The 16,307-nt window shown below is 33.6% G+C and overlaps 1 protein-coding gene across 3 annotated transcripts in view; it reads left to right on the plus strand.

The window, feature by feature from the left end:
* C2CD6 (C2 calcium dependent domain containing 6) overlaps positions 1-16,307 on the plus strand; it is a 128,610-nt gene that overhangs the window by 44,254 nt on the left and 68,049 nt on the right. For all 3 annotated transcript variants that reach the window (XM_031958327.1, XM_031958326.1, XM_031958329.1), the window contains exons 8-9: positions 4,949-5,028; positions 6,705-6,845. In XM_031958327.1, the coding sequence (XP_031814187.1) occupies positions 4,949-5,028; positions 6,705-6,845 (221 nt within the window). The remainder of the gene's footprint in view (positions 1-4,948; positions 5,029-6,704; positions 6,846-16,307) is intronic.

The following is a 16,307-nucleotide window of genomic DNA, read 5'->3' on the forward strand; positions in this document are numbered from 1 at the left end:
ATATAATAAAATTTTAGATTTTCCAGTTTCTAATCTTCTATGAATGCAATTATCTATTATATACATTCTTATAATTGACATAGATTGGTATTAATGTTTGATTACAAGTTTTGAATTACAAAGAAGCAAGTTATGGCACCAGTAGTCCCAAAAAACACATATGGAAAATATTAGAACATCACAACTTTGTGCTGTCTTTTCATATTTTTCCTCTTGCATCATCTTTCTTGTCCTTACTCAGAATTCTAATTTTTTAGAAACCAGTTTTTCAACTCAGAAAGTTCTCTTCTCAAAGAATTACAATCTAAAGTGTACTTAGACTAGGTCAAATGAATCATCTATTGGGTAAGAGATTTTTGAAAGATTTTTTAAAAATTTAATAGCCTTTTATTTACAGGTTATATGCATGGGTAACTTTACAGCATTAACAAATGCCAAACCTCTTGTTCCAATTTTTCACCTTTACCCCCTCACCCCCTCCCCCAGATGGCAGGATGATCAGTAGATGTTAAATATATTAAAATATAAATTAGATACACAATAAGTATACATGACCAAACTGTTATTTTGCTGTACAAAAAGAATCAGACTCTGAAATATTGTACAATTAGCTTGTGAAGGAAATAAAAAATGCAGGTGGGCATAAATATAGGGATTGGGAATTCAATGTAATGGTCTTTAGTCATCACCCAGAGTTCTTTCTCTGGGCGTAGCTGGTTCAGTTCATTACTGCTCCATTGGAAATGATTTAGTTGCTCTCATTGCTGAGGATGGACAGGTCCATCAGAACTGGTCATCATATAGTATTGTTGTTGAAGTATATAATGATCTCCTGGTCCTGCTCATTTCACTCAGCATCAGTTCGTGTAAATCTTTTGAAAGATTTTTATACACAGTTTAAAAAGCATTACTCTGTATTAGACAAGAAAAGTAATATCCCAGGATATTAGGCAGAGTCTCTACAGAGAGGATATTCTAAAGATTTTCACAGCCTTGATTTCTAATTTCAGCTTAGGATTTTACTATTTGAATATAGTATGATCTCTCAACAAAGAAAGAACAAAACATTAAAAAATGCACTATTCTTCTTTTCCACCCTGATCTTCTTTCTTTTCTTTTTTTTTTTTTAAGTTTTGAATATAACCTACGGCTCTGTTGGGTATACTTTGTGTATTTCCTATGGGCCAGGTTTAATTTTAAAGACTTTTTAATAATGACGTTATGGCTTGTTTTACTCCAATCTAAAAATATTCTTGGGAATATCTGAAGATGCTCAGATTATTAAGCTAACAAGGAATATAACATAGACCATGTTTTTCTTTATGTATGGAAAGAACAGAATAGGGTCTAATAGGGGAAGGGGATAAACATTTAAATTAGTACCTACCATATGCTAGGCATCGTGTTAAGCACTATACATTATTTCAGTTCATCCTTTGTGAGATGGGTACTTTGATTATCTCCATTTTACATCTGAGGAAACAGGTAGGCAAAAAATAAAGGACTTGGAAGGGTCACATAACTAATCTTAATAAAAGCATGAGGTGGGATTTAAATTCAGCTTTTCCAAATTCTAAGCCCAGCTCTCTATTCACTGCATCACCTGACTTCTTTAATATTTTAGTCTCTTTCACAATGTAACCTTTTAATTTCATATTTGCATGAATATATTTGGCTCTTCTTTTCTCTTTCCAGAGGACTTTGATTCCCTATCTTCCCTTTCTTCCAAATCTCATGGTAATAATAGGAAAAATTCCAGTGAAATGAATGAATTTGAGAACCTTAATAAAAAGTATCATCTGAAAAGTCTTACTGCCTGCTTCTCCCAAGAACTTAGGCTTACTCTCTTGTTCTTATGGCTGCACTCCTAGTCTGTATTTCATTTTAGTTCTTAATGCAATTTGCTTAGGAATCTTTGCCAAGTAATCCCTGTATTTCTATTACTGCTTCCTGTTCCTTTCATTGTCATAATCTGAAATCTGCCTAGCTCTTTTTTAACACTTTTTTTTTTTCTTTCAGCAGTTCCTCTTCATAATTCTGTGCCCTAGAATTTTGTTCTTGCATGAGAGGAGTCATAAGAGCTGAATTTCATTATAGAAGTGCTTAGATTATGCCAGCAAGAATTTTCTCTGTGTGCATCTGCTATGCGTTCTTGTAGATCATTAAAGTTAAGAGGAACCTTAAACATTTTTTTAACATTTGTTTTTAAAAGAAAGTTTTAAACTTTGAATTTGTTTCCAGATTCTCTTCTATGTGAAGTTATGCAAAACATTTCCATAAAAGTTATGTTGTGAAAGAAAACATCTATCTCCCATCTCTCCCCCCCCCCCCAAAAAAAAACCCTCAAGAAAAATAAAAGTTAAAAAAATATGCCTTAATCTGCATTCAGACACAATCAGTTCTTTCTCTGTCTATGGATAGCATTCTTCATCATAAGTCCTTCAGAGTACCTTGTATCATTGCATTGCTGAGAACAGCAAAGTCATTCCACAACTTTGCTATTACTTTGTACACAGTACATTTCACTTTGCTTCAGTCCATGGAGAACTTTCCAGGTTTTTTCCGAGAGCATCCTGCTCATCATTTCCCACAGAACAATAATATGCCATCACAATCACAGACCCCAATTTATTCAGCCATTTCCCAGTTGATGGGCATCCCCCTTACTCTACAATTCTTTGCCCTGAGAAGAGAGCTGCTATAAATATTTTTGTGCATATAGATCCTTTTTCCTTTTTTTTTTTTTTCCCTTGCAGGATTCAGGCTTTAGTAGTAGTATTTTTAGTCTAAAGTATATGCATGATTTTATAACCCTTAGGGCATAGTTCATGTATTTTGATCATTTATCAACTGGGGAAGGGCTCTTTTTAAAAATGTAAACTTGACTCAATTCTTTATACATTTAATAAATGAGACCTCAGAGAAACTTGCTTCAAAATTCTTTTCCCAATTATTATTAACTGCATCCTTCCACTCTCATTCTTTCCCCCCTTCCCCTCAACTTTAGAAACTTTTTCTTGCCTTATTTTATGGAAGATTGTTTATGCCATTCCTCTTCTCGCTCTCCCATTCTTCTGGTACATTCCTTTTTCCTTAATTTTATTATTTTTTTTAGCTATTATCCCTTCATATTCAACTCATACCTGTTTCTTCTGTCTATATGTACTCCTTGTAACTGCCATAATGAGAAAGTTATTGTGAATTATAATTAGTATCCTCCTATGTAGAACTATAGATAAACTTTATTAAGTCACTTGTGATATCCCTTTTCTGATTATCTCCTTATGCTTCTCCTGAGTCCTGCATTATCTCCTTATGCTTCTCCTCAGTCCTGCATTTGAAAATCAGATTTTCTATTCAGTTCTGGTCTTTTCATCATAAATATTTGAAAAATCTTCTATTTCATTAAATGCCCACCTTTTCCCCTGAAGCATTATACTGAATTTTGCTGGGTAGGTGATTCTTGGTTGTGATCCTAGCTTCATTGCTGTCTGGAATATCATATTCCAAGACCTCTGGTCTTGGCTATTTGGCTATAATATTTCTGGGAGTTTTCATTTTGGGAATCTTTTTCAGGAGGTGATGGATTCTTTCAATTTTTTATTTTACCCTTGGGTTGTAGAATATCAGCACAGTTTTCCCTTGATAATTCCTTGAAAGAGGTGGTCCAGGATCTCTTTGATCATGACTTTCAGACCAATAATTTTTAAATTATCTCTTCTGCATCTATTTTCCAAATTAGTTGTTTTTTTCCAGTGAGATATTTCACATCATTTTCTATTTTTTTCATTCTTTTGGTTTTATTTTACTGTTTCTTGATTTCTCAAAGTCATTAGCTTCCTTTGCTTAATTATAATTTTTAAGGAATTGTAGGTCCTCAGTGAGCTTTTATACCTTCTTTCCCATTTGGCCTGTTTTGCTTTTTAAGGCATTCTTCGCCTCATTAGCTTTTTGCATTTCCTTTTTTATCACTCTCAGTTCTCTTCCTAATTTTTCCTCTATCTCTATTACCTAATTTTCAAAATCCCTTTTGCGCTCTTCCATGGCCTAAGCCCAATTCTTATTTTTCTTGGAAGTTTTGAATGTAGGCACTTTAACTTTGTTATTGTCTTCAGTGTGTGTTTTGATCTTCTTTGTCATCACAGTTACTTTCTACGGTCAGAATCTTTTTCCTGTTGCCTGTTCTTTTCCTTAGCCTATTATTTGGCTTTTAACTCTGTCCAAATAGGGCTCTGTTTCTAGGGTGCACTGTCCCAAGCTGTTTTCAGAGATCCTTCTGGGGACCCAACCACAAGCTCTCTTTTCTGCCTTAGCACTGTGAGGAGGGTCCCCTCCATACTGTGACTGTAAGATCTGTTGTGCTAAAGCAAGAATCCTTGCTCAGGCCTAGGAAAGAGACTTCCTGAGAGCTGAGGCCTCTGGAAACTGCCATCACTGCCCATGCCCACTCCTGGTTTGCTGGCTTCCCAAGGCCCTCTCACCCTACTGACAAACCTTTTCTGCTGACCTTCCAAGCAGTCTTTCGTGCTGCTGGGCTGAGAGGCCTGGAAACTGCCAATACCACTGCAGATCCAGAGGCCCAAGGCCTATTTGCTGGCACTGGGACCCAGGCTGGGACCATGTCTGGACTCTTACTGTGATGTCACAGACCTTTCCTACTGAGCTCTCAAAGTTATCTTCAGCTAGAAAATTGCCCTACTTAAGTTTTTTGTGTGTTTTGGTGCTCTCAAATTTGTTTAAAGTAATTATTTAAAGAGATTTGGAGTAATTTGGAGGAGATCTTAAGAGTTCTTGCCTTTAATCCACCATCTTGGCTCTGCTTCCTCCCCCCTCATTTTTATGAAGGAGAAAAATTACTTGTCTTATGAACCTCATAACTTTGCTTAATCAAGTAAAATGAAGATACAATTTATTTATTGTTAAGATTCATTTATATTTTCTTTTTCAGTTAAAACCACTTCAGAAGTTGATTCAGCCATCCATGTTTATGCATATTCCCCCACCTGTAGAAAGAACAGACCCTCTAACGTAAGTACGTAGAGGGCCGGAGCTCTGAAAAGGTGTACTTGAATCTAAGACAGCAAAGTGCTTAAGGCTAAATACCTACTCAATGTGAGATAATGGTTCTATAAACATATACTTAGATGATATGGTGATGTGATGGCTCTCCTCAGGATTGATATTTGCTGAATGTGTTGTGGTGAGGTAATTGTAGGCAAAGATTGGATAGCTGAGGGAGAGGGTCAGAGTCTCTCTGCCATAGCACATTGAGGAGGAAAGACTTCAGGCTCCAGACTCCAGAGTCCAGTTTCATCTTTGATGAGCCGTGTGGCAGCTTGCCTGCTTCCTTCACTTCTCCTCCTAAAGACCAAGGACTTTGATTGATCCTGACTGACTGATCCTGAGGCCCTCCAGAGAGCAAACCCAGATATTATATAAGTGCTTTTGAAAAAAATTTTATTCATTAATAAATTAAAAATAACATTTTTAAGATGACGTCAATAATCCCCAAATTTGATTGTTTTTATTAGATGTCCTTACCTACCAACATATTAAAATGTCAATAGTAAAACAAAGTGGATTAATAGCTGACATATCACTTTAATATTTGCATTACATTTTACATGTTCTCATTTGAGAATTCAAAGTAAACTGAATATGAAATTTGAAAACATTTATTTCTTGGTAAGAAAGGAAATCAGAGACTAGGAATTCAGGTTTAGAATGACTCAAAAGAATATTCACAAGTGAAATGAGGTACATATTTCAAGGAGAAGAGTAAAAATGATCTGAAAAAAAGAGAAGACCTAAATGATATTTGGTAGGCACAGGTATGAAGGAAGAAAAATTAGGGACAAAAATTGAAAAGGTGGGACAGCTAGGTAGTACAGTGGATAGAGTATGAGCCCTGGAGTCAGGAGGACCTGAGTTCAAATACAGTCTCAAGACATTTGACACTTAGTAGGTGTATAAGCCTAGTTAAATCACTGAATCCCACTTACATCAACAAACACCTCCAAACTGAAAAGAGATTCAAGAAAACCTAGAATTATACTAGAAAGCTTTATTTCAAAAACAATACATTTAAAATGGAAATGAACAAGTAGCATAATGTACCTTAAGGGCACAAGCAAGGGCTAAAAAACAGGAAATTAATTTGATGACTATTTTAAAATGTGAACCTCTTTCAAATTTGTGTATGTTGGATTAGGAAAATGTGATTTTTATGGAAAGTATCTTTCTATGTTTAATATTTGTAAAAATGAAAATTCTGAATAATAGTTATGGCTGCCAATGCTGAGGGCTAGAACTTGAATAGGAGAAAAACTTAAGTTATCCTTCTTTACTGACAAAAGCTATAAACACCTTTTTCTGTTCCAATCAGTTTCTGTTTATTTAAAGCAAAACAATAGCAATGAATTAACCTCTTTTCCACAAAGAATTTCAAGCCTTTTATCTCTTTTGCTATTGCTGTTTTTTCCTGAGCTTTCTTACAAGTAGAGAACTCTGGAGGATCAAGAGGTCTCACATCTCCTTTAGAATCTTAGACCACCTTCTTCTAATCCATTCACTGCTAGTTTAGGGATAGATAAAAGAGGTGGCAAGATAAGAGAGAATGAACGAGATAAGGAGGATTGGTTTTAGAATTTTACACATTTGCAGAAGACATGTATTAGATATTTAACTATATTTCTGTTTTGTAGAAATGTTATCACACCGCAACCAATAGAATATCCAGCATTCCTATCACCAGACTTGAATGTTACTGTTGGGACTCAACAAAAACAGACTAATGCATCATCTCCCGTGCGACTTGAAAAACTTCAGCAACAACCACGTGACAGGCAAGAAACAATCCCCCCTCCCCTTTAAAAATCTACATATTTGTCTTGTATGATAATTTATCTTCCTCCAAGATAATGGAATTCCAAGATAATCATTCATCTGATAGTTCATTTACTCTGATTTTTGCTGGATCAGTCTGTGACTGGTGATGTTGGAAGGATAGTGGTATGATGGAATCCAAGGATTATTGGACTGAGTGTATACTTGGTTTCTAGTCCTAACTTTGTCACTAACTGGCTGTATGATTTTGGGGAAAATAATTCATTTATATATAACTCAATTTCTTTTTCTATAAAATAAGGGGACTGGATTAAGATAATTACTAAAAACACCTTTCCCATTCTAACATTCTATGAATATATAATCCTAGAGAAAAAAACTTTTGGGATAAGAAAAGATAAAAAGACAAGGTATTAAATGGGAAATAAGAAAATATAAAACTTTGCCAAAGAATCTAGCTATTGCTGTTATATCCAAAAGGCTTGGGGTTGGTCATATGGACAGAGAGCAAATTCAGAGATGGGAGTCTTAATGAAAACTGTCCTAAAACCTTAAGTCTAAAGCAATATAAGACCTATCTCTCTCACACAAAGAAGAGGCTTATCATGTCCTCTTTTTCTCCTTAGTAAGATATACTTACTCTCACTCAAGTTAGTTAACATAATCAAGCAGTTTTCACCATGATCCCTTCCTCCATTAATCTCTTTTAAAGAAAATAATGGAATAACTATTTCTTAAGCAGAATTCTCAGGGCTGCTTTTATTTTAGTGAAGCATTCTTATCAATAGGTAGAACAATCAGATGTACTTACATCTTTGAGTCTTTTATCTGATGAAAAAATAAGATTTTAATAATATCATTTTAAGAATGAGTAGTAGAAAAGACTTTGCAAAAATTAATTTTAGCAATTATCACAAAAACATTTCATGCAGACTTTCTTTACAAATGCTACATAATTCAGAAAGAAAGGAGAAAAAAGATCTTTTCTTTTTTGCTGAGCCAGTTGGGGTTAAGTGACTTGCCCAGAGTCACACAGCTAGGAAGTGTTAGATGTCTAAGACCAGATTTGAACTCAAGTCCTCCTGACTTCAGGGCTGGTGCTCTATCCATTGCACTACCTAGCTGCTCCAAGATCTTTTCTTTAAAAGTAAAATCAAAACGGAAAAAAAAGTCCTTTTATGAAGTTTTAGCCAGATGTCTATATACTACACAACCATTTCAGAAAGTCATAAATGTACCTAGAACAATAAAAAATATTGAAAAAAATGAAAAATAGAGGAGAAAGGAAAGAAATCTTCATAAAAAATAATATTATAGTGTAAATGAAAGCAAAGTCCAGCCTTCAAAAAAAAAAAAAAACACACAACAAGAACCCTCAGTCCAATAATGAGAAAAAAAATAGATTAACATTAAAATCATTCACAGTTATAAAAACAAAACTTCAGTAATAAAGAAAAATCTAGCATCTGTGAAAATATGAGGCATAGGCAAAGAAAAAAAACAAAAATGAGACTTAATAGCTTTGAGCATTTCATGGAAAATATTTATAAATCAGTAATTTGAGGAATAGACTGTCTCATATGGAAGACAAAAATACAGAAATGTCAGAACATTGGTTGGTTATTGTCTTTGTACTCAGAGAAACAAAATAACATCACTAGATTGGGGACAAAGTACAGTGTGTCTAATGTGGCTAATCAGACTAATATGAGCTTAGAAGGCTTTACCACAGGTAGGGCACAAATTGTCCAAATGAACACTTGGAGTGAAAATTATCTCTAAATTTATACTTCTCATGTTTTTTTGAGCTTCTACAATTCTTTGCTGGGCAGTCCTATGTCAGTGTCCCCCATGTCTCACAATGGCAGTACAAATAACATAACAAATGTAAATGGCATAACCAGAGTAAATTAAGATTCCTCGATCAAAAAAATAGGACTTGATAAAAAAAGACAATGTGAAGAAATGAAAAATCTGAATACCATATCCTAGAAAGTCATATAAGAAAATTGTTCATTTTTGGAACAAAGGTTCCAAATCTTTTTGGAAGGTTGAAATTGGAAACAAAGGTTAGAATCTGTAGAACACCATCATGCCAAATTTACCCCAATCAAAAATATAGTTAACAAATTTCAAAGCTTCAATATCAAAGAGAGAATTTTCTAATTAGCTCGAATAAGCAAATATATAATATAGCAGAGAGTATCAACTTGAACAGTGCAATATTACTCACCTGAAAGATGGAGTATTTTGAAAAACACAAAAGAAACTAGCCACTAGCCACTCTGCAAAAACTAAACTCCTTCATGTGAAAAAAAGTTTCCTTAATACTATCAGATTCTACCATTCTTTCTTCCAGAAAAAAAGAGAAAGAAAGGACTAGACATGGCTTTTGATCACAAATTGACCATGCAGGAGGGGAAGAAAAAAAAAAAAGAGTCAAAATGGTGGAGAGAAGCTAGGAAGTTGACTGAGCTCTCCCTATTTTCTTTCAAGAGCTCTAAATCTAGCTTTTAAACAGATTCTGAAGGGATAGAATCCATAAAAAGATGGGAGTGAAACAATTTTCCAGTTTTTCAAGAGGGCAGAGCCAAGATGGCAGACAGCAGAAATGACTTTCTATGACCTTCTCTGAACTTCTCTCAAACCAAAGGCAGATTAAGCTTCTAAACTGGTTTTGGAGTCAAAGAATCCGCAAATATTTGGAGTGCAACATATTTCTAGAAGAAGTTACCTTGGAAGAACTTCAGAACAGGTCTCTTTCAAAAGGGCAGGGAGATAGTCTTTGAAGGCCAGACTGCAGCACAGGGAGCCCCAGGCAAAGAGCTGGAGTGGGAATCAGCACTGCTCTTCCACCACCTGGGAATCTTCTGTGAGCCTCTTTAGCTAAACTGACAGGTTGCAAGCAGGTGGTTTGGCAGATTAGCCTTTTGTAAAAAGAAAATTGTAAACCATTAAGTTGTGTTTAAGAATGCATGACTTGGCTGCGATTACCCTGCACCAGAAATCAATCAACAGAACTGCCAAAGGGCAGATTAAAGCAGCTGTCTCTACTTTGCATTGAACAGACCTTAAGCCTTAAAAAAATGACTAAAACACAAAAGAACTCTCACCATAGAGACAGCTTTTATGGAGAGAGAGAACAGACTTCAAATCCTGAGGTTCCTAAAAGCAAAGCAAGTCCAGATGAAGCCACAGAGGGAGACATGAGCTGGTCCCCATTTCACAAGGTTTTTTTTGAAGATTGCATGAGGGATCTTAAAAGAGAGTTAGAAGATCTTTGCAAGAAGGAATGGAAAAAGCATGTAATGCCCTACAAAAGAGATATGAAAAAGACACCAATTCACTGAAAAACAAAATTTGTGAAATGGAAAAAGAAAGCAATGAACAAAAAAATTCAATCGTCCAAATATAAAAGGAGCTAAAAAGGATAATTAAAGAAAATAATAAACTAAAAATTAGAATTGAACAAATGGAAGTGAATGATTCAATAAGACTTCAAGAATCAGTCAAACAAAAATTTAAAAAAATGAAAAAATTGAAGAAAATATGAAATATCTCCTAGGAAAAACAATGACCTAGAAAATAGATCTAGGAGAAATACTCTAAGGATTATTTGTCTTCCTCAAAGCCATTATTAAAAAAAGAACCTAGATACTATCTTACAAGAAATCATAAAAGAACACTGCTCCTACATTTTAGAATCAGAATGTAAAATAGTCATTGAAAGAATTCACCGATCACTTTCTAATAGAGACCCCAAAATTAAATCACTAAGGAATATCATGGCTCAATTTCAGAACTATTGCACCAAGGAAAAGCTATTGCAAGAAGCCAGAAAGAAACAATTTAAATACCAAATAGCCACAATTAGGATTACTTGGGACCTAGCAGCTTTCACCTTAAAGGATCAAAGGGGCTAGAATCTGATATTCTGAAAGGCAAAAGAATTTGAATTACAACCAAGAATAAACTATCCAGCTAAAATGTGCATTATCTTTCAGTGAAGGATATTCAATGATGTAGGTGAATTTCATCTATTTCTAATGAAAAGATGAGAACTGAATAAAAAATTTGATCTCCAAACACAGAACTCAAGAGAAGCATAAAAAGGTAAAAAGGAAAGAACTCTTGAGGACTATATTTCTGTTATGACTATACTTAGAGAATGTGGATATAATTTGATTTTATTTTGATAATATGAAAAAGAAACTGGAAAGGGGATCATTCTGGAAAAGGGGAGAAAAGGAGGTAAAATAAGGGAAATTACATCCTACAAAGAGGCAATTGAGAGAAAGAAGGGAGTGGGGTGAACACTGTGTGAATCTTACTATATCAGATTCGGCTCTAAGAGAGAATATCACACATTTGGTTTCAGAGAGAAACTTGTCTCACCTTATAAGGAAGTGGGAGAGAAAGGGGGAAAAGAAAGTAAAAAACTAATAGAAGGGAAAACAGAAGTATTAGGGGAAAGGTGTAAAAAAGAGGGAGGGGCTCTAAAGGGGGAGGACTGTTTGAGGGAGGTGGTCATCAAAAGCAAAATAGTGGGGAGGAGGGAAGAGGGAAAGGAAAGAGAAAAATATAACTAGAAATAATAATAAATAAGATAACAGGAAATACAGAATTAGTTATTTTAACTGGAAATGTGAATGGGATGAACTCTCCCATAAAACAGAAGCAGATAGCAGACTGGATATGTTGTTTATAAGAAATACATTTAAGGCATAGTGATACATACATAAAGGGCTGGAGCAGAATCTGTTATGCTTCTTGTGAAGAAAAAAAAGCAAGGGTAATATTCCTGATCTCGGATCAAATAAAAGAAAGGTAGTTCTAATTAAAAGAGATAAGGAAGGAAACTATATTTTACTAAAGGGTACCATAGATAATGAAGTACTATCAATACTAAACATATATGCACCACGTGGTATAGCATCCAGATTCCTAGAGTAGAAGTTAACAGAGCTGCAAGAGGAATTAAACAGAAAAATATACTAGTGAGGGATCTCAACCTTGCTCTCTCAGAACTAGATAAATCAAATCACAAAATAAGAACTTAAGAAGGTAAACAAAATGTTAGAAAAGTTAGATATGACAGATCTTTGGAGAAAATTGAATGGAGATAGAAAGGAGTTTACTTTTTTTCTCAGCGGTTTATGGAACTTATACAAAAATTGACCATGTGTTAGGGCATAAAAATTTCAAAATCAAATGCAGAAAGGCAGAAATAGTAAATTCACTTTTTCAGATCATGATGCAATAAAAATTACATTCAATAAAAGGCCAGGGGGAAATAGATCAAAAGTTAATTGGAAATTAAATAATCTAATTCTAAAGAATTAGAATGAATAAAGAATGAATGGGTGAAACAGCAAATCCATGATAATTTCATGCAAGAGAATGACAATAATGAAACAACATACCAGAATTTGTGGGATACAGCTAAAGTGGTTGGGGGAAATTTTATATCTCTAGATGCTTACTTTTGTATAAAATAGAGGAAGAGAAGATCAATGAATTGAGCTTCCAACTAAAAAAAACTAGAAAAAGAACAAATTAAAAACCCTCAAATACCAAATTTGAAATTCTGAAAATAAAAGGGGAGATTAATAAAATTGAAAATAAGAAAACTATTGAATTAATAAATAAAACTAAGAGTTGGTTTTATGAAAAAAAAAAACCCAACAAAATAGATAAAGCTTTAGTTTGATTAGAAAAAGGAAAGAGGAAAATTAAATTGTTAGTCTCAAAAATGAAAAGGGAGAACTTTCCATCAATGAAGAGGAAAATAGAGCAATAATTAGGAGTTATTTTGCTCAACTATACATCAATAAATTTAATAACCTAAATGAAATGGAGAAATATCTACAAAAATATAAATTGCCTAGGCTAGCAGAAGAGAAAATAAACTATTTAAATAGCCCAATTTTGATAGATGGGGTGAAAACAGAGAAAGAAAATTGTAGATCAATTTCCCTAATGAATATGGATGAAAAATCTTAAATAAAATATTAACGAGATTACAGAAAGTCATCCCCAGAATAATACACTATGATCAAGTAAGATTTTTATACCAGGAATGCAGGGCTGGTTCAATATTAGGAAAACTATCAGCATAATCAACTATATAAATAACTAAATTGATAAAAATAATAATTATCTCAATAAATGCAGAAAAAGCATTCGATAAAATCCAACACCCATTCCTATTAAAAAAAACATTAGGGATTATAGGAATAAATGGACTTTTTCTTAAAATGATCAGCAGCATCTATTTTAAACCATCAGCAATCATCATGTGTCATGGAGACAAAGTAGAACCATTCCCAATAAGATCAGAAGTGAAGCAAGTCACCATTACTATTCAATATTGTATTAGAAATGTTAGTTTTGGCAATAAAAGAAGGAAAAGAGATTAAAGGAATTAGACTAGGTCATGAGGAAACCAAATTATCATCTTTTACAGATGATATAATGGTATACTTGGAGAACCCTAGAGAATCAACTAAAAAACTAGTAAAAACAATTCACAACTTTAGCAAAATTGCAGTATACAAAATAAAGCCACATAAAACATAAGCATTTTTATATATTATCAACAAAGCCCAGCAGCAAGAGATACAAAAAGAAATTACATTCAAAATAACTGTCAATAGTATAAAATATTTGGGAAAGTCAGGAACTATACGAACAAATACAGACAGACCTACTGAGCTGAGAAAAATATCAAGTGCTCATGGATAGGCCTAGAGAATGTAATAAAAATAACAATGCTACCTAAATCTACTTATTTAGTGCCATATCAATCAAACTCCCAAGAAATTATTTTACAAATCTAGAAAAAAAGTTACAAAGTGTATCTGGAAGAACAAAATGTCAAGAATTTCAAGGGAATTAATGAAAAAAATGCTAATAGTGGCCTAGCTATACCAGACCTAAAACTATATTATGAAGCAGCAATCATCAAAATCATTTGGTACTGGCTAAGAAATAGAGTATTCATCAGTGGAATAGGTTAGGATCACAGGACAAAATAGGCAATAACTACAGCAATCTAGTGTTTGACAAACACAATGACCCCAGCTTTTGGGATAAGAATTCATTATTTGACAAAAACTGCTGGGGAAAAAACTAGTATGGAAGAAATTAGGGCTTGACCCACACTTACCACTACATATCAAGATAAAATCTAAATGGGTTCATTATTCATCAATAAGATGATAGATTCCAGTTCTAGTGATCTTGTGATGAAGAGATCATTTACACTCAAAGAGAGGATTATAGGAATTGAATGTAGATCACAACATAGCATTCAATTCTTTTTGTCATTCTTCACCTGCATTTTGTTTTCTTACTCATTTACTTTATTTTTTTATCTGATTTCTCTTATATACCAAAAGAATTATATAAATATGTTTATACATATTGAATTTAACATATATTTTAATGTTTAACATATATTGAATTACTTGCTATCTAGGGGAGGGGGTGGGAGGAAAGAGGAGAAAATCTGAAACATAAGGCTATGTATGCAAAGGTCATTGTTGTCAAATTATTTGCATATCTTTTGAAAATAAAAAGCTTTAGAAAAAAAAGAAAAAATTTTTCAGCTTAAGATAACTTAGAAGGATTTAAGGAAAAAAGGGGAATGTAGGCTCTGTCACCAGCAAAAGATGCTTGGAACAGTGTCCTCTGTGTTATAGGAGCAGAGCTCAACTTTAAAAAGTGAGCAAAAAACCAAAAAAGTTATGTAGATAGAAAGCTACTACTATGGTGAAAGGGAAAATCAGAACACAAACTCAGAAGACAACAATGACAAAATGCCTACATGTAAAGCCTCAAAGAGGAATATGAATTGATCTCAAGCTAAAAAGTTCTCTTGAAAGAGTTCGAAAGGATTTTTAAAATCTTGTATGAGAGGTAGAAGAAGAATTGGTAAAAGAAATGAAAGTTATGCAGGAGAATTATGAAAAAAAATTCCTTAAAAATAGAATTGATTAAAATTGTTTTAAAAAATCCACCGAAGAAAATAACTCCTTAAAAAATAGAATGACTAAATGGAAAAAATTCACTGAGGAAAACCACTGATTTAAAAGTAGTATTGGGCAAATGGAAAATGAAGAGAAAAAACAATTCATTTAAAAATTAGAATTTGGCAAATGGAAGCTTAATAACTCCATGAGCCATCAATAATCATAAAATAAACCTCCCAAAATTGAAGAAAATATAAAACACTTCTTTGAAAAAACAACTGACCTGGAAAATCAGTCCAGGAGGGAAAGTTTAAGAATTATTGGACTACTTGAAAGCCATGACCAAAAAAAAAAACATGGACAGCCTCTTTCAAGGAAAAATTGCCCTGATATCCTAGAACCAGAGGGCAAAATAATCATTGAAAAAATCTAATTATTTCTTGAAAGAGTTACCAAAATAAAAACTCTTAAGGAATATTATAGCCAATTCCAGAATTATCAGATCAAGGAGAAAATAATATAAACAACAACAAAGAAACAATTCGAATACAAAGGTGCCACTGTGAGGAACCTAGCACTTAGTAGCTTTTACATTCAAAAATTGGAGGGCATGAAATATGATATTTTGGAGGCAAAGAAGCCTGCATTGCAACCAAGAATCAACTACCCAGCAAAACTGAGCATAGTCTTTCAGAGAAAAGATGAATAATCATTCAGCAAAATAAAGGACTTCAAACTTTTCTGATGAAAAGACCAGAACAGAACAGAAAATTTTATCTTTTAATGCAAAACTCTAGAAAAGCATAACAAGGTAAACAGCAAAGGGGAAAAAAAGTTATTTCAAAGATTTAACTATTTTACATCCCTACATGGGAAGATGATACTTGTAACTCTTTGACAATTGTATCTTTATTGGGCACATATAAGGGTATATATAGACAGAGGGAGTGGGTATAAGTTGACTATGATATGATATTAAAAGGGATTGAAAGATGAATTGTACTGGGAGAAGAAGAAAGGGGTAGATAGAATTGAGTAAATTATATCACATGAAGAAGTATAAAATACCTGTTATAGTAGAGGGAAAGAAGGTAAGGGGAGGGCGTAAGCATTGTTTGAATCTTACTCTTACTGGATTTGGCTTATGTTATACTATAGGGAAGTAGGAGGAGAAAGGGGAAAGAAAAGGGTGGGGGTGGAGGACTGATGGAAGGGAGAGTATATTAAGAGAGGTAGGTATCAATAGCAAAACACTGGTGAAGAGAGTCAGCATGAAAAGGAGAGACAAAAGTATAAATGGGAAAAAATAGGACAGTGGAAAATAGTTATTAATCATAATTCTGAATGTGAATAGGAAGAACTCTCCCATAAAACAGAAGCAGATAGCACAATGGATTAAAAGCCAGAATTCTACAATAAGAGTAAGTAATGACAAAATGTTTATTTTAGAAGATCTGGACATGCATGTGCAGATTGCTTCAGCTTGCT

This window comes from Sarcophilus harrisii, chromosome 3 (genome assembly GCF_902635505.1).
Source record: "Sarcophilus harrisii chromosome 3, mSarHar1.11, whole genome shotgun sequence".
Classification (NCBI taxonomy): Eukaryota; Metazoa; Chordata; class Mammalia; order Dasyuromorphia; family Dasyuridae; genus Sarcophilus; species Sarcophilus harrisii.